This window comes from Gadus macrocephalus, chromosome 12, assembly GCF_031168955.1.
Source record: "Gadus macrocephalus chromosome 12, ASM3116895v1".
In the NCBI taxonomy this organism is placed as follows: domain Eukaryota; kingdom Metazoa; phylum Chordata; class Actinopteri; order Gadiformes; family Gadidae; genus Gadus; species Gadus macrocephalus.
The window spans coordinates 6420980-6439729 of NC_082393.1; the positions used below are offsets into that span (position 1 = coordinate 6420980).

The 18750-nt window shown below is 44.7% G+C and overlaps 3 protein-coding genes across 6 annotated transcripts in view; 2 read left to right on the top strand and 1 right to left on the bottom strand.

Moving 5' to 3' along the window:
* The first annotated feature begins 1 nt into the window (after nucleotide 1).
* LOC132468489 (ICOS ligand-like) lies at nucleotides 2-4131 on the top strand. Of its 3 annotated transcripts, XM_060066213.1 has the most exons (6): nucleotides 2-126; nucleotides 516-784; nucleotides 914-1258; nucleotides 2209-2493; nucleotides 3076-3234; nucleotides 3705-4131. In XM_060066213.1, the coding sequence occupies exons 2-6, from the start codon at nucleotides 724-726 to the stop codon at nucleotides 3845-3847; spliced, it is 993 nt and encodes a 330-aa protein (XP_059922196.1). In that variant the 5' UTR covers nucleotides 2-126; nucleotides 516-723; the 3' UTR covers nucleotides 3848-4131. The 3 variants fall into 3 exon arrangements, with proteins under 3 accessions (XP_059922196.1, XP_059922195.1, XP_059922197.1); XM_060066212.1 differs by lacking the exon at nucleotides 2-126 and having other exon boundaries at nucleotides 152-784; XM_060066214.1 differs by lacking the exon at nucleotides 2-126 and having other exon boundaries at nucleotides 155-784; nucleotides 3698-4131.
* A 405-nt stretch (nucleotides 4132-4536) lies between these two features.
* On the top strand, nucleotides 4537-9643 carry nit2 (nitrilase family, member 2). Its single transcript, XM_060066215.1, has 10 exons — nucleotides 4537-4720; nucleotides 4934-5052; nucleotides 5592-5712; nucleotides 5999-6087; nucleotides 6176-6269; nucleotides 6550-6624; nucleotides 7043-7121; nucleotides 7601-7699; nucleotides 8783-8838; nucleotides 9087-9643. Exons 1-10 carry the CDS (start codon nucleotides 4693-4695, stop codon nucleotides 9179-9181), a joined length of 855 nt encoding a protein of 284 aa, XP_059922198.1. The 5' UTR covers nucleotides 4537-4692; the 3' UTR covers nucleotides 9182-9643.
* Nucleotide 9644: 1 nt separating this feature from the next.
* Nucleotides 9645-18750, bottom strand: part of tbc1d23 (TBC1 domain family, member 23) — a 15934-nt gene continuing 6828 nt past the window's right edge. Inside the window, exons 9-19 of one of the 2 annotated variants that reach the window (XM_060066210.1) lie at nucleotides 18491-18613; nucleotides 17552-17644; nucleotides 17246-17416; nucleotides 17046-17088; nucleotides 16730-16836; nucleotides 15938-16080; nucleotides 15342-15386; nucleotides 12928-13016; nucleotides 12326-12461; nucleotides 11899-12096; nucleotides 9645-11541 (exon numbers count right to left, since the gene is read on the bottom strand). In XM_060066210.1, coding sequence (XP_059922193.1) covers nucleotides 11457-11541; nucleotides 11899-12096; nucleotides 12326-12461; nucleotides 12928-13016; nucleotides 15342-15386; nucleotides 15938-16080; nucleotides 16730-16836; nucleotides 17046-17088; nucleotides 17246-17416; nucleotides 17552-17644; nucleotides 18491-18613 — 1233 coding nt within the window. In that variant the 3' untranslated portion in view covers nucleotides 9645-11456. The remainder of the gene's footprint in view (nucleotides 11542-11898; nucleotides 12097-12325; nucleotides 12462-12927; nucleotides 13017-15341; nucleotides 15387-15937; nucleotides 16081-16729; nucleotides 16837-17045; nucleotides 17089-17245; nucleotides 17417-17551; nucleotides 17645-18490; nucleotides 18614-18750) is intronic. The other variant, XM_060066211.1, reaches the window with a different exon arrangement.

Sequence of the window (18750 nt, forward strand, 5' to 3'; positions counted from 1 at the left end):
GAAGGGCAGGTGCACAGACGCCAAATCGAACTAGCCTATTCATAATGCAGCCCGACCAGTTGGACCGCTAACATTGTGTACCAGATGAAGTGGCGGACGTCGATCCGGTTGTCAGCCGGTTTTCCTGTAAGAATTTTTTTATTGTTCAGGTGAGCCAGGGAGACAGTGTACGCCTCCGCTTACCTCATTCATGATGCTCCAATTGAGCGTTATTGCAGAGAGGAAGGACGGGGTTACAGCTACATCAGTGCAGTATCGAGAAGCGGGAAAGAGGGAGGGACTTCTGACAGAGGGGTATCCATATCCGTTACATGTTTTGGATATTGATTTGTCAAATTCTTGATCGAAAAACGCCATATTATTTTCCTTTTAGTTATTGTTCTCTGTCGTGTTCTTATTATACTCGCTCCGGGGACTGGTAACTGGCGTACTCAGCTCACCGGAAGTAGGAGACAAGATATTGCGTTCCGATAGACCGGGATAACTCTATAATTCATGATCCTCTCTCATTCTAGCCTTTGCAGGTCTTAACCTGTCAAGGAATTCCTTGTTTGGTGGTGATGCATGATGGACAAGATAACAGGGAGTGAAGATCATGCCGGGAGAATCGAAGGAGCCTAATTAAACTATTATTTATGTTTTTTCATTGACGACTAGTCCTTTTGGCTACGGTTCGTTGGAATTGTCCAGTCACCCAAATGCGCCTTAGTGCCCAAAGTGGAAATGCGTGTTTTCTGGAGCACCGCACTCTTTATTGGACTCTTGAATCACTGCGCCTGTTATGGTAAGAAACCGCTTTAAAAATACATATTTTGAGATACGCATTCCTAATAATCTCCATGATGAATAAGACCAAGCTTCCTTAGAAACTATGCCTAAATAGCACCTTTTTCTTTCTCCCTTTCAATGACAGAAGAGAAAGAGAATTGTATTGTCGGCGTGGTCGGAGAACCCATCACGTTGCCGTGCTTCTACAGCGGGCACGAACTCAACACTTTGAACTTCTCCGTGGAGTGGAGGAGAGACTCCCAGGTGTTGTTGCGGTCCGTGTGGGAAGAGGCCGAACGCGTGGAGCAGTGGCCGACGGCGGACACCAACACCTCACGACTCTCGGATGACGTGCTAGAGAACGGGGACTTCTCCCTTGAGCTGTCCGCCGTCCTGCCCTTAAGACAAGCCCAAACGTTTCACATGTTTCTGGTCAGAGCGGGTGAAGCACGACGCTCCCCGCTGTGCACCGTGTGTCTCAGGACAGCAGGTAAGGTGAAGGAGCGATAGCATAATACATATTATATTATGTTTATTGAAGGTCTTAGAGTCACTAAATACAGGTCTACATTTCCTTGAGTTTGACTAAAACATTTTAATGTATCACTCGACTGATAAAATAAGCAACTAGCCTACAATACTATTAAATACATATTACTAATATAACAGCAATCATTTCATTATCAGCAAAGTCTTAAACATGCACCTGGTTCTTATTCGTAACGGGAAGGTGAGTAATCTTTCAAGTTGATGCAAGAAATTGGATGCTTTAAAGATGATCATATGAAGCAAGACTTAAAAAGAGGATTGCGGTTGTCCCGGCTTCTGTGTGTCATAATATAATTGGTGTCTTTCCACAAACGCCAATGTGTCTTCGTTTTGCAAAGTCAGTCGTGATTTCCGTAACAAGGACAACATGATGCCTCACCTTCAAATCCTAAAATATAGGCCTACAGAGTTAAAACAACTTGATCTTAAGGTTAGCCAAATCGTTTGTCGTGTATGTCCAGTCAGACAACTTTTCTGTGTGTTCTTGTACTGTCCAGTGTGAGCCAAATCACCAAAATGAATTCCAGACGATTTGTGTCGTTTGGCAATAATAAAGACTTGAACTTGAATGGCAAGGCTGCTAACGTTTTAATGTCTGGACCCACCTTTTGAGGGCTTTTGGCAAAGTACCCAAAAAAAAAATTCCCCATATTGTGGTAATTGATCATTACCATATCATAAAAAGCCCCTACAGTATGTGAAGATACTTTTAAGTTAATCTAAGTAAGGCAAAGAGTATTTTAACCCTTTTTACTAATCCTGAGGAATTAGTAAAATACTCACAATTGCCTGACTCAAGACAGAATAACAACACAAACAGAAAAGCAAGCAACGTAAGTACGCCACAGTGAAATGAGTACAATAGTCATAATCCAAACCGTGCTACCCCAGCTAGCTTCACCCCTCCCTCGGTCCAGAGGCTGGACCCTCCAGAGGCCAACCAGACCACCTTCCTGTGTCGCTCTGTGGGGGGCCACCCCGAGCCCACTGTCCACTGGCTGATCAACGGGACCTGGGTGCCGCCGGGTGCCTCGGTGACCTCCTCCACCGCGCCCATGGCTAACTCCAGCCTGCACAGCATCATTAGCCTGCTGCTGGCCGACGTCTCCCACCAGACCACCGTGACGTGTTCGGTGGAGGTCCCCTCGCTGAACGAAACCCTCAACGCCACAAGCTGTGAGTGCCGGGCTGTGGCTGTGTCTCGGTCTGTCCGTCTGTTGTCTGTGGCTCACTGTCTAGTCTGTCCGTCTCTTGTCTGTGTGTCGTTCTGTCTAGTCCGTCTGTCTGTTGTCTGTGTGTCTTTTTGTCCAGTCCGTCTGTTGGTCTGTGTGTCAGTTTCTGTATGTATCTCTCTATATATCTGACAGCTTTCAAATCTGTAAGTATCTCCATCTTCCTGCCAGTCTGTCTGTATATCAATATGACAGCCTATGTCTGATTATCTTTATCTCCGTCCTTCTCTCTCTGTACATCTATCTATCTATTTCTGTTCACCTGTCTGTCTGTCTATTTAGTGTGTCTATCAGTGTGTCTGTCCATCTAGTCGATGTGTGTCTGTCCAGCTGTCTCGCTGTCTGTGTCTACCAGCTATCTGCCTGTCTATCTGTCTAGTCAGTTTGAATGTCTGTGTCGTAATGTCAGTCCTTCTGTCTGTCTATCCGTCTAGCCAACGTCTGTCTCTCCGTCTATCTCCTCAGTGTGTGAGTGTGTGTGTGTGTGTGTGTGTGGTTCTGAGCTGGTTCTCTCCCATCCTACCAGATGGGGTGAAGGTGAGCCCAGTGGGGAGTCGGGCATCCGGGGCTCTCTGGGTTTTCAGCACAGCTCTGTGTGCGGCCGTGGCGGTGCTGGTGACGGCAGCCATCATCTACCAGGTGCTAGTGGACCGGGGCCACAAGGAGCTCAGGAAGACACACAGAGGTGGGGATGAAGAAGACCATGGTTTGGTTGTGATTCGTAACTTTGTGGAATTTATTTCTGAAATTGCGATTACTATGAAGTAATTTAGACACTTTAACCAAAGTGAATCTAATGCAGGAATGCCTACAGGTAGACTGATTGGGACATTGGGGTTTGAATCCAGAAGGTTTTTGGCCGGAAGTCAAACACCATAGTCAAACACTACTTGCTTGGTTACTAATCGGAATTTGCCGTGATGAACCACCCAAGTTCACATTATAATTTACCGGTCCATTGTATCGGCAACTTCACTTAATAACAACATCAGCCTTAGCTCTACATCGAAACTGACCGTCTCTATTTTAAGTATCTAAAAAAACGAAATACCTGTACTTAAAGTGTGCCAAATACGGGTAGTTTAGACCTGATTCGTGAAAGGTGTTTTTTCTGTATGAATTGATATTTTATCTCCTGTGTTCACCAGGATACAGGTACAATTTTTCAGGCTCGTCGGAAGCAGTGGGCGTCAGTCTGGAGCACTCAGATGGATCAGACTCCAACAACGAGACAGATGGGTGAATGTCTGGTGGCCCCTCCACTAAACTCAACCCATGAAACACACACTTTGTTGTAAATATGTACATGTTGAGGAGTCTACTTTGTTGTAAATATGTATATGTTGAAGAATCTATCGCAATACAGCAAACTGTACTTAAATCTGTATGAGGATTCAGGGTGAATTGGACATAGGCCTATGTATAGAGCCGTTTTATGCCAATTCCGTTAATTGACACTTTCATTATGATGCTTTTCAAGTCTCCCACACTCAAAGGACTTGTGTCTCCTGATTGATGTACAGATCAAATTGTGTCACTTTTCTCAGTGTTTAAACGTTCAATAAATTAATATAAAAAGGAATGTTGCATTACTTATCATGTGAATAATTGTATAATGATTACGATATACCAAAAAACTGATTAAAAACAGTTTTAGCTCTGATAGAAAAGTACTAAAATAGCTAAAAAATAATGTATTGTAAAGGAAAAGTAAAGCACCTTTCTCGGCATTTTTGCACAGAAAACAAACCAAGTAGGCCTACATTATACACGCAACCATTTGAGATAGAATCGTAACATCCACTACAATGGATTTCTTTTCAAACTGCGGATCGTGGAGTCTCTCAATCGTTTCTAGAAGTTAGCAGCTCCAAATAAAAACGCATTGGAGTTGCAGCACAATAGACTGTTGGTGAATAAATAGCTCTAAATAGCTCTGCACGCAATGTAACTAAAATATGCTTAGACTTTTACTTTGATATTCCTATTGGACCCGGAACTTGTTGTTGCATAGCGCTGTCTGTCATAGAGGAGCTCCCTGCAGAAATCCTTCTACTTTTAGTTCTATGTTTGAGTCTGAAGTCCAAGCTCCTTGGACTTCAGTAAAGTTACAGTAGAGGGAACTCAATATTATCCTGCGTACATGTCCACCTTGGCGAGAGCAATGTCAAGTAAGTTAATCACTACGCGTTTTATCTGTCAATGTTTACAATTCTTCAAATTGACCAATGTGTATGCATGCACCATGCAAGTACAATTTAACAATTTTTTTGAATGACCAATGCGCTGACGATATTGATATGTCGGCTACCACACACGGCGCTGAACTGACTTGTTTCCAAAGACATTTGTTAATAATTGAGCATGGAACTGTGTTTTTCTAGAGTTTCGGCTTGCCGTGATCCAGTTACATGTAACGAACGTAAAGCGAGATAACCTGTCGAAGGCGAAGAGTCTGATAAAAGAAGCTGCGGGTCAGGGGAGCAAGCTGGTGGTTCTGCCGGTGAGTGGTGGTACAGATATGTACATTATGTGTCCAGCGTTGCACACACTATATATATATATGGTTATTATTATGCATCCATCGCTAGTTGACGGATCAATTATTCAAATATAATTGTCATGTTGTACGATTGGTTGCCAGATACAAAAGTGCATGATAAATAACTACCTTCTACTTTTTACAGAATACAATCAAGAAACTGAAGTGTAATAACCGCAGATTGGACATATTTTCCACTTTAATTGCAGCTGTATGATGATCCTAATCTGCGAATGTTGAAATAAAAAGACACAACTACTACAAGCATTAAAACATCACTGCATTCGTGACCATTGTATAAACCAGTAAAATAATCTTAACCTCAATGGGCTGCTGGCTAATTAGCCTAATACCCTCATCCTTCATCCACCTCACTTAAATTAAACAAGCAGCCTTCCTGTAATCCTATGAGCAAGGCAGGTCTTCTGCAACCAGGATGCACCCACATCATCAATGCTTGTCCAAAATGAATTGGATCTTATGTTATCTAACCTCCTCAGGAATGCTTCAACTCTCCGTACGGAACTGGCTTCTTCCGGGAGTATGCCGAGAAGATTCCCGGCGAGTCCACCAAGATGCTGTCTGAAGCAGCCAAGGAGAACGAGGTCTATCTGATCGGAGGTACGTGTGGGTCAGTGGCTCCCCAAACCCTTTGATTTGTGATATCTAGATTGACTGCTTGCACTGGCGTAAAGAAAAACTAAAAGAAACTTGGCTTCGCTGCACTCTTGTCTAGTTGTTGTTCTTGAAACTGGGTTGTGCGGTTCTATAACTTTTATTTTGATTGTATAATTTAATTGTTCTCAGCCAAAGGCTTGTAAGTCACTTCGGATCAACTAAAATACTAAAAATAAAAAATAAAAAATAGTCTATCTTTTGAGTCTAACTTGCACCCGCTGTTCACTAGGATCCATTCCAGAGGAGGACGGAGGTAAGCTATACAACACCTGTCCCGTGTTCGGTCCCGATGGCACCCTGTTGATGACACACAGAAAGGTACAACCTTTTTCCAAGATTACACTGAAGCATGTCATTCCCATTCTCCCTGAGCGTCTCTCATTCCTCCCGATCCTCTCCGGCTAAGATCCACCTGTTTGACATTGACGTTCCGGGGAAGATCCGCTTCCAGGAGTCTGAGACGCTGAGTCCAGGCAGCGCTTTCTCCGTCTTTGAAACACGTGAGTCTCTCTCTGCTACCCCCCTGCGAGACCACGTACTCAACCTAACTAAATATCGACCGGACTGGACTCGTGACTTGGAGGTCCATGTTGTAGTGATGGGGTGTAAATATGTGTTTGTAATGGCCATTCAGAGTGGCCACAGTGGTCAGAGAATCACAAATGAATGTAATTAATGTAAACGAGGCAGTGAGCACAACTGCTGGGTAGACCTGTAGCATTAAGGTCTCTCTCTCTCTTTCCTTCTCTCTCGTTTTCTCTCACACTCTCTCCCTCTCAGCATTCTGTAAGGTGGGTGTCGGCATCTGTTATGACATCAGGTTTGCGGAACTGGCCCAGCTCTACAGCAAGATGGGTAAGGACCCCAGACAAACTGTGAACCCCCTGCCCGTTCGTTTAAATGGACATTGAAGGTATTGGGTTCGATCCCATATGTCCGCAGCCTTACCTGCAGGTATCATTGCGCTAAGTGCCCCCTAACCCCTACCTTCTGCTCTTCATTAACATTAATCATAATTTACTGCAAGTTGCTTTGGATAAAAGCATAATTTACTAAATAGTAAATGTGAAGAGAGAGGTATGGATTATGAGATACGTTTATAAGATAAGATGCCCCTAACCCCTACCGGCTGCTCCTCAATAACATTAACCTAATTCACTGCGAGTCGCTTTGGATAAAAGCATGATTGACTAAATAGTAAATGTTATGAGAGAGGTATGGACATTTTGACCAGGGCTATTCAAAGACAGCGGTGTGGTTCTGGGTCCTGCAGGCTGTGGGCTGCTGGTGTACCCAGGGGCCTTCAACATGACCACGGGCCCCGCCCACTGGGAGCTGCTGCAGAGGGCCAGGTCAGTCACTACACACACCTGACTGAGGACAAATCAGCAGACCCGGAGTTTGCCGGATCGAACCCCAGTGAGGATGAGTTGAAGTGCTAGCTTGAACCGGGGTAGGGAGGGCCGGAATAGGGGGAGGGCAGCCAAGTTTTGAAGAGCGGTGTCAACTCCCAGCCGGAATGTTCTTGGTACTAACCCCTTGAGCGAGGTACCTGACCTCTGACGGCTCAATGATGTCTCTAAATTCTGCGGAATTCAAGTGATGCTACATAAGTACATAACGTGGGCAGAAGCAGCGATAGCATTTCTCTTCCAGTCCTCAGATGCTCAGTTTAAACCTAGAGCCCCATGCTGTACTTCTACTTGAATGTTCTACTTGTGTTTACCTTGGATGCACGTATAATGCTTGCAATAGAATTGGCAAACACAACGAACAACCAGTTTGACCGCTTTTGATTTCGTAAAAGAAAAAGCATATCTGCGTCTCGTAGAGCACTCGACAACCAGCTGTACGTGGCCACAGCCTCCCCTGCCAGAGACGAGACGTCCTCCTACGTAGCTTGGGGCCACAGCACTGTTGTCAACCCCTGGTAAGAAACATGCATGTACAGGTCAGCAAAGGTCTACAGGTCTACAGTGGAAAAGTTAAATAATTTCAATAATTCAACTTAAAATGTGAAACTCATCTATATATATATATATATATATATTATTTTTTTCTTTTACACTAAAAGTGAAATAATTCAAGCCTTTATTTATATTAATCTTGATGATTATGGCTTACAGCTCATTAAAAAAGCTTGTGAGCAGAAGTCAAGCATGAAGTGCTCTGTTGACTTTGGAATTGATAAAACACTGTGGACAAACACCAGAAGACATGGCTCCTCAAACTATCACTGACTGTGGAAACTACACACTGGCCTTCAAGCAACTTGTATTCTGTGCCTCTCAATTCTTCCTCCAGACTCTTTGACCTTGATTTCCAAATTAAATGAGAGGCAGACCACTGAGCGAAAGATCAGTTATTTTTCTCCTTGCCTCAATCCACTCCTTGTGAATCTCCCACACATTTTTTAGTAGCCTTTGCTTGACAATCCTCTCAGGGCATTGGTTATCCCTGTTGCTTGTGCACCTTTTTCTACCACATATTTTCCTTCCACTCAACTTTTTACGAATATGCTTGAAGCCTGCTAAACCAGACTGGTTTAATCATCATGATTAATACAAATAAAGGCTTGAAATATTTCACTTTGGGTATAATGAATTGATATGATTAAAAAATAGGGATAGGGTTATATTTAATAGGGTTGATATGCTTTTGGTGACTTTGCCGAAAGTCGCTGAAATTGGTTTTGCAGAAATGAACAGTGTGAGAATAATAAGGGGTATTTTTTAACATACAGGCACCAGGATACAAGGTGTGTAACCTTGTGCTAATAGTACACCCCCCCCAAATGCAATTATTAACCCTAAAAACCCTAATTATTTTCATTGAGTAAGGTGTACCAATTAACCTCCAGAAAATCAGAAGAGAAGGAATCAGCGCTAATGAATTCTGTTATAGTTGTGATTGGCTGGAAGTTCATCCGTTTATCATCCCCATGCGCGTTAATGCGTTAGGCCTACTCGTAGCAATTCACTTCACCACACACTGCCTCCTCATCTTTTTGAAGGGGAGAGGTGATCTCTACTACTGGATCAGAGGAGGCGGTGGTCTACGCTGATATTGGTGAGTTACCATAGTTTAACAACCTCAACAGAGGAGCCCAATTGATCGTACACATTGTATACATCTATACTGTGTTGTTATGTAGCGCGTTTCGGAGGGAGTCACATCAAAACAGTCAACCAAAATGAATACATTTCTAATTTATGGAGAAACAAAAAATAATATTCCATTGGAGATGTCAGCAAATGATCCTCAGTAGTTTTGTTTGTTCTAGCAAAAAATAAACAACATCTTTCAACTGTTTGTAGACTTGCAATATATGGCGGAAGTCCGACGGCAGATCCCAGTGACGGTGCAGAAACGTGACGATCTCTACGCGGTGAACCCCGTTACGGAGCGCTGAAGCTCCCGGGGCTCCGCAAAGAGAAACGCTCGCTGGACAACGTCAAGGATACACAATTATGACGTCAATGATGCTGAGGATGAGCACCAGATGAACTCAATGTCCAGGTGTACAGCAACGTTTGGACTCCACCTAAAGTTTGATCCTACTGTGATTTTTTTCAATACCTTGACAGAAATGTCAATATTTAAATGTGTTGAATTGTGATTCTCTAAAGATACAAACACACATTTCCAATATGCTATCGGTAATGATGCTAACTACAGATTTATTTGTGTAAATTCATCAAACTACAATTTTCCCATGCCAGTGAGATAATATGCAAGAAAGGAATCTATAACGGACGGGATTGGACCCGCTAGAAGCTAGGTTGCTGTAACGTTAGCCTAGTGTAGGTAAATTAATGATGGCATTACAAACGTACATGTAGTAACTCATGAATTAAAATGAGGTATTCATACCCATTGTTGAATAACTATCAATTTATTAAAAACAAAGTTTATTAGAAAATAACAGTTAAGTTAGGTGCAAAATATACAGGAGAATGCAAAGGTTAAGCGGCCGTTGGATGAGCGATGACTGACGCCATGTTTTTTCAAACGATGGGGAAGGGAAATGTTCTCAACCGCAAAGACGTCGACCAGTCAAGCATATTCAAGTAAATACTGAACAAATCACATAACAAATTACAACACGATGCATTGATTACACGAGAATGCTATGTTATGGGAGACCATTTAATCACCGCTTTTTTCCATCTAACTTATCAGAAATTGAACGAAATATCTTTCCATCAGAAACTCCTCCGTGCCACCTCATGGCAACAAATTAGATAAAACAGTCATTCAACACTTATGATGCTAGTTATATATTGAGCTATATTTTCTGTTTGCAGATGTTACTTACAACTCACAATTAACCAAGATCGTGAAAGCAAACAACACGGCCAAGTTGATGAAACGCGAGCAAATTATCTTTTCTGGAAAAGAATAAGTGTGAAAACACTTAAATATAGAATCAATGACAATTCAAGGACACTATAGCATATGTCCGAATATATAAGTTGACTAATAAACAGCATATAGAAATCTATACGCTATATTCTTCCACAGTGAGTCAACACAGCATATGTCTGAGGGCCAGGTACAATACAATCAAAGGTAGCATAACGTTTGCTAAAGACTTTCTCCCACACAAGTGGAAAATTAATCCAGTTCTGGAATTCGGCAGCAACTACTAAAGCACCGAAATAGTTGGTGCTCAATCGGTGACATGACCAGACCTCCATTTGGTAATACTCAAGTTGTCCAGAGATGGGGACAGGTTCTGTTCTAGTGTGGTTAATTGCATGTTTGAAAAGCTGACAATAAATTAAATTTGCTCCGTGAAAGACTGCTTAGTCCTAGAAACTGCAGCTAAATAACAGACTTGAATAATCTTGATTAGATGGTTCAAAAATTATTTTACTGCTCAGATATTACGGTAGTTTACACGCACTATGTACATGAGATATTTATAAACACCCTTAAATGACTTTATTTAAGGCTGTGCGCTGAAAACAAGAATATCAAAAAGAGTTGAGGTGGCAGAAGACCAGCGCCGTCGGTCAACCACAGCTATTATGGGATGGGCATCTTTAGAGTTTTCCGTTTGTATCCAGGATCATGCTTGTTTCGGATCAACTTGTTAATTCCTATAACCTCTGACCTATAAAGGAAACCTCCTTCCTTTAATGATAACAACCTAACTCTGAAGAGCAATACCGTTGTCAATACACGTAATCAATCAGAGTGTCCGGATTTGTGCCCAGCCAAACCCACAGTAGGATTGGTGTTGAATGGTAAACCGAGAAGATACGCAGTGACCTTTAGGTACGCTGATGATTAGCTGACACACATCCAGCCGGTTCAACCGTCACTAGAGAAACAAGTGGGTTTTAAGGCAGGAGGGGATTTGGTTGCGTTGAACTGAATCTGAAACGAGCTCTGTTAATGAACACAATGTCAAAAAGAAAATAAATCTTTAGTTTTAAATAAGAGCAAGTAAAGTGGGAAGGTCGGGTCGTGGAGCACCTAGTAAAGTATTTCAAAACACACACGCACAGCCCGTCCCCAAACAGGTCCTCAGTCTGTGAAGAGCAGGCAGCACACCAGCGGAACCGGTCAGTCCATCCTGTCCACGGGCCGGTCCCGAGGGGGTGGGCAGAAACCACGGAGCTGGAGCAGGAGGAGCCAGCAGTCTCCCCCTCCTCCCACACCTTGGCGTCCAGACCTCCTTAGGAGCTCTCCAGGGCGTCCAGGACCTTCATGATCTGCTGCTTGATGACCTTGGTGGCGTCGCCAGCGTTGGGGATCAGATACCTGAGGGGGAAGGGGAGAGCGTTAGCAACACAGAGCCGATGGCAACGCAAACAGAAATGAGTGGACCTGACTGATCCAAGATGAAGTAATTGTACACAAAAGATAGTATTGTTGACTGAGGTTGTTAAATTCCTCCTGCCTGTTTATTTTAATGGAAAACACCAATATGGCTTAAAGATTAACCCTTCAAAACCACAGACGAATATTCACCAAGTGACAAAAAAAATTGGACAACCACGCCAGTAACCAGCTACAACAACATTCTCAAATGATTAAGGGTCTTTGGGCACACAAGTCCCTCGTGTAACTCTGTAACCGAGCATAGCACGTGACTGGAGAGCTAACATCCTCACGCACCTCTCCACTGCGGAGATTTCCACGCCTGCGGCGGCGTTGTTGTTGCCGAATTTGAAGGTGATGAGTTCCGGATGCTTCTTCTTTGAGGTGATCTTCACCACCGAGTTGAGGGCCTGTCTGGACTGGATGTAGGCGAAGCCTTTACGAGATGCGATCTCCCGCAGGCAGAACATGTGGGTGGCCGTCACCAGTAGGTGGCTGGGAGGGGGGAGATGGAGGGACATGGTGGCGGGGTTAGACTGATGGTGCGGGCCACATGGGGAATACAGTTCATTTTTGGACACACAAGCACAGGCCAAATTCTAACACACAGATCCTTGAATTTTAAAACACAAACCCGCAGATCGTCAAATTCTGACACACACACACACACACACACACACACACACACACGTCCAGGAGGAGTTGCCGAGGACCCCGGACCCACCTGGGGAACATGTGTCCAGTCTCCTTCACCTCGTCACAGGGGATGTGGTGCTTGACGTCGGGCTTGTTGGTCCACGTCTGGAGGTTGATGATCTCCTTCCGGTCGTCATCCGACGTGGACGAAATGTCGATTTCGTCTGGAAGGGAGAACAAAAACACCCAAAACACACCCATGACTTGGATCAGTGATTCCCAACTGGGGGGGGGGGGGGGGGGGGGTATGCATACTCTCGAGAGTAAATGAGAAGGTTCCCAGGGGGGGGACTATGTAGGAAGGGTAGGCATTTGGAGAAACAATCCTTGATGGTTTCAATAAACAGTTACCTTGTTATTGAAAGTATTTTAGGTATTTCTTCAGCTTTTATCCCTAGCTTTAGCATTAGGTTTGCCTAGCATTGTGGAAGACTCAGGGCATGGCAATGAGGGCATGGGCAAAGTGCCCGATGGTTGCCGGGTAGGTAGGTAGGTAGACAGACCAATCATCTTGAAGAATTTCTTTGCCGATTGTTAGCAATGAAGACCAGAAATAGAAGTATGCCTCAACTCTTCTGCCAGAATGCTGCGATGCCATCCGAAAGTGCAGGAGTTGTGATCAGGACCCACCTGTATCGTACTCCTCCTCGTCACCGATGCTGAATACAGGTTTGACTCCTCTGTAGGGCTTACCCACCCGGTCGTTGCTGCTCACGTGCCTGTTGTGTGGGAAGGATACAAAGACTTCATCCCGTCAACATGGAGGCCAGTGATGTCACCGACGGCCATGTAGGACCATCAAGCATGAGCAAGTATGCTTTGCTGCTGACTGGTGAAAACTTTAAAAGAACAACAACACACTGGACTTGGCTGTGTGGATCTAACTGCGTTCACACCAAAGGCTGTAAAGCATTTTGAGCGATAAACGCCCATTCACTTTCTATTAGACATGAGCGATAAAGCGATAGGAGCGATAAAACGCTTGAGCGATAGCTTTAAAGCTGTAAATGAGAGTTGAAAACAGCTCAACTCTATGCAAATGAGCTAGTAGCGTTTCGGCTGTAAATGACCGCCAGCCAATCGGAACGTAGATGTCTCTCGCCGGCGTGGGTCCCAATAAACATACGCGAGAACTTTAGTTCCTAGTTCCTACCACACATTCGTTCCTTCATCATGGTGCATGAGAGAATAATTGCGGTTATTGCAGGGCATCGTATTTGTGGGCGATTGCATGGCCAACGTGGTGTTATTATAGCCTGATTATTAACAAAAAAACACACAGAAAGAATAAAGCATCCAGCATATGATTTCAACAATGTAAGAGGGCATACGCAATCCGCATTACGCAACAGGGATGGTCGCACAGTGGAATGCTGATGGAAACCAGCGGACGAGCGGTGGGGGGAGATGTGCGCGCATTTCAGAAGCAGGGAGATACCGCACAACAATCTATTTCTAATTTGTCCGTTTGCCGTGTGTCTGCCTGGCACAAATGCTCCCGTTGAGCGTATCTTTTCCATAATAAATACTACACACACACACACACACACACACGATAGCGATCAACTAAGCTATTATCTAGCATATAAGCAATCGCTCCATTAATTAGTTATTCAGTGTTCCATGTATTTATGCTTATTATTCTTTTTCTATTGACCAAACTTATGACTTTTGTGTTTTTGTGGCTCGGCATCAGCAGCAGCACCTCAACAACGAGCGTGCGGGCAAAAAGCGCGGCTCCTTTAAAATGGAAAAGTAAAATCGCAAGAGCGATGTGAGCTGTAAATATTTTGGACAGCATTGCGGTTTGAGCTATTCTGCGATTTTGTATCTTTTACAGCTTTTGGTGTGAACGTACAATAACGGCTTAACGGGGTAAAGACATGCTTAGATGGAGGCCAAAACACACCTTTGCTGAGGTTACCACCAGAAATACTACCATGCTAATCATTCTATTCTGCAATTCTATAGATGCTTTTTTGAGTCTTAGAAAATGATTATAGATTTTTTTGAATAGATTATAGATTAATCTGACAAATGCATAAATAAAGAGAGAAAGCTCTTTTTTTGTAGCTTTCTTTAAAAAAAGTAAGAAATTCATTTTTTTTTTAAATCTAAACACAATTGACAAGAGTTGAACCTTTGTAAGGCAGACAACTCCCAAGACTAGTGAGAAGTTAATCTTTAAACCCAAAACATGGTTCATTCCCGTAAGCGAGACGGACAGCTACAATGTCCAGACAAAGCTGTTAAAGACAAAGAAAAGGTTTAAACAACATGTATACTGTTAAGACCACAAAGAGGTGCATGGCAAGTTATTGTGCAATATCCAGGGCTTTATTGACTGAGTGCAGTGGTCCATTGTGAAAGCCCGGCTTATCACCATTATGACGAATCACGAGATGGAATGCAGAGATCTGCTTCAACCTTCAGGCAACCGGCGGTATTGTTAAAGTTAGACCCAAACTAGCTCATTTGGTCAGACGGTGAAAAAACAGGCAACAACTCCAGTTGAACTCAGATGTTATGATGTACGTTTTGAAAGAGGAAGACGACAACAAACACTAGCTACCGTGCGTAAATTCTACCGTAGATAAGTCACTACCGGATTTCAGAGTGGTTAGTATAAGCATAAGGACAGAGATGGCTTGCGTGTTTTCAAGTATCCACATCTGTGAACCTGTTATGAGAGTGAGGAGTGAGGATAGATGTTGGAACCAAGCATGCGACACCGTGGCACAGGTCATTAAAGGGCCCCCATGTTTTTACCACTAGACGCCACAGGGACAAAAATCATGTCCATTTGTGACATCACAAATGGTGAAGCAGTCTCTCACATGTGATGTCACAAGGGCACAGATTTTGAAATGGCTTGTAATGACTTCTCAGCCTGGCACCTAGTGGTAGCGATAGGGGCCCTTTAAGATTATGAAATTGTGGTTGTGTAATGCAGAGGGGGGGGGGGGCCTGAGGGCCTGTGAGGGGCCCAACAGCCAGTGGTGGACATGCTAGTAAAGTACAGCACGACGCTTGGCAACTCTTACCGATCAGGGACAGCCTTCTCTGGCCAGGGCAGAGTGAAAGACATTCTAGTGTGGGATAAGGCACATGGTTTGGTCAGGGACTGTGGTCATGGGTCGCTCTAACTGTGTAAAATAATGTGCACAATATGCCCGATAGCTATTAATGATGGCCATTGTCATGGTGGTGACAATGGTAACCGTGGTGATTAGTGAGGTCCCCCCTTCACTTTAGGCGTCTTTGAGTGTTATTAATTATTATTATTCTTCATGTTTAACCTCTGTTTTCCTTTTATTCCTAGTCTGTTTTACATAGTTTTGAATGATGACTATATGCTCTGTAAGGTGACCTTGGGTGTCTTGAAAGGCGCCTCTAAATTAAATGTATTATTATTATTATTATTATTGTGTCTTGTGTTGTAAGGAGAAATGTATTTAAGAATGTGGATGCATTGTTGAAGAGCCTGTAAAGACACGATACAGGATGTCCTCCACTTTAAAACATGTTTCAACGTGTTGTTTTAAAACAACATGTTTTAAAGTGAAAAAATAAATGTTATGAAATTGTAAATATCTAGATCCTTTTTTTAAGGCTCATGGAGAGTAAGGCGGAAGCTCACCTGTCCACAGGTGTGGCGGTGTTCTCGATGAAGCTGATCATCTTCTCCTTGACGTTGACTGACTTGGACTTCAGGGCAAAGGTCATCTTGTTGACCAGAGACTTGACCCCCTTGGCGTCTCCGGGGCCACCCAGCGACTCGCCCTGTGTGACCAGAAGGGGATCATCATGACCTGTGACCTGTCTGTCCCCGTCGGTCTGGTGTCTGGGCCCCTTTTGGACCACCAGGTGTCTTGTTGATTAGAAGCTTTCCACTTGTGAGTGTTCACAGAGATGCGTGACAGATCATCCTAACACTGGGTAGGCAGACTTCCACTTGTGATGGCACCATAGGGTCAGTTTTAAAATAGTTTGTGATGGCTATGCGACAAGAAGATGAATATCATGACAAAATCGTGTGCATTCAAGGCTGATACCCCTTTATCAGCCTTTTGAAAATTGGCTGATAAAGCCAATTTTCTGAAGGTATTTCCGCCTACCAGTTTGTACCAACACTCTGAAATAGTTTGAATCGGCTGATCAACATCACACCTGGTTGTCAAATAGTGACCCTTTATATCTTTCAGCTTTTTTTGTAATATAAGAGAGTCCAATTACATAATGCATGTTGCGGTCTGCAACATCAACAATAACAACAACAACAACATCAACAACAACAACAACAACTCGGTTTGTTTTGAGTTGATGTCACAGGCCGCTTATGGCAGAAGTACCGTTTTAAACCAAACAGCAGAGTGTGAGGGAAACCCCTTTAAGCCCTCCCGCTGTTTGACACAGGGGGGGGGGGACTCACGTCGGCTGAGCTGAGGCTGCTGTGGGACCCCGAGGTGCTGACGATCCAGTGGAGGTAGGACGAGTCCAGGCCCTCGATGTTCATGTCCACCAGGTGCTGCTGTAGAGCTGCACCACACACAGACACAGACACAGACACAGACACAGACACACACACGTTAAGCATAGCTTTATCAGGATAATATAATAATATATTTATATAGGCTAGGGTCCTAAAAAGTCCTATGTAAAAAAGAATTAAGACAAAATAATGTATCTTAAAAAAAAAAATATATATAGAAAATACATACAAAAATCTAATCTTTAACCGCACTCACCCATGAATCCGCCTTTTGCGATGCTGACGTATTCCTTGTTTTTCTGCAATAGAAGGTGTTTGATTAGTGAAGGAGGTGACCGGAGATAGCCGACCATGACATAAACGTGGGAGCAATCTACCCAAATGAGCTTGATTTTAACGTCGAGTTGCTTAGTTCAAGAATGACCGACGGGCCACGCGTGCAGCAGCCCCTCTGACCTGCAGGAAGTGAGCGAGCACCATGTTCATGTACATGTCTTCCTCCTCGCGCCCGCTGCCCATGAAGCAGAGGTGCTCCCCGCTGGCCACCGAGCCCGACTCCAGGGACTGCTTCTGGGCCTCCAGCAGGGACTTGACCGACAGCGCAAACTCCGACGGGTTCCGCAGCATCTGTGAGGAGCGGCGCGCGAGAGAATGAGGTGGAGCGCACCTTATTTTGCATTCAATTTGAATTTATTTGAGAGGCCGAGAGAGAGAGAGAGAGAGAGAGGGAGCGAGAGAGAGAGAAGGGATGGAGAAACTGACCAGGTCAGAGTCCAGGTGGAAGGCGGTGGACAGGTGTCCGGCGTTGTACTGCTCGGCCGGTCTACAGTCAACCACGAAGAACCGCACGCCGTCCTACGGGAGACACCGGCACCACCGTCAAGAGACCCGGTCAACCCACCCCGGTACACCACCACCACCGTCAAGAGACCCGGCCAACCCACCCCGGTACACCACCACCACCACCGTCAAGAGACCCGGCCAACCCACCCCGGTACACCACCACCACCGTCAGAGACCCGGTCAACCCACCCCGGTACACCACCGTCAGAGACCCGGCCAACCCACCCTGGTACACCACCACATCCGTCAGAGACCCGGTCAACCCACCCCGGTACACCACCACCACCGTCAGAGACCCGGCCAACCCACCCTGGTACACCACCACCACCGTCAGAGACCCGGCCAACCCACCCTGGTACACCACCGTCAGAGACCCGGTCAACCCACCCTGGTACACCACCGTCAGAGACCCGGTCAACCCACCCTGGTACACCACCGTCAGAGACCCGGTCAACCCACCCTGGTACACCACCACATCCGTCAGAGACCCGGTCAACCCACCCTGGTACACCACCACATCCGTCAGAGACCCGGTCAACCCACCCCGGTAGTGAACTCTAACTCAACTCTCCCGGGGGGCTAGATCTACTGCAGAGATCGTAAGATGTACCTGATATACTTTGTCAGTTACTATTTCATATCTGTTTTTTTGTTTTTTTTGCATTATTTCTAAGCTTATTTAAGAAAATATAATTCTCTTTAATGGTACTGCCGTTCTGGGGCGAGAAGGCGTCGAGTTTTCCAACACTAAGACTAAGACCGTGAGTTACAGATGCACGGCATTGATGAGCAGGTATTGGGTCGGGCGTCAGACCAGGTGGGACCAGGTGAGAGCAGACGAGACCAGGTGAGACCTACCTGCTGGTGCTGGTTGGCCTGCAGGATCTCCGGGACGGAGACGGGGAGACAGAGGGCCTGGCTCAGGTCCATGTCCTCCTCCTTCAGGGCCACCAGACTGCTGCCAAACAGGTTCTGGTTCTCCTGGGGGGGGGGGGACAGAGCACCTCGGCAAGTCAGACTCGTTCCCCAATTTAGAGAGAATGTGAAATGTCAGAGAAGATGTCTCCGAGATATCCAGAGAAGACATAACACATAATCTAAAAGATAAAAATATTTAT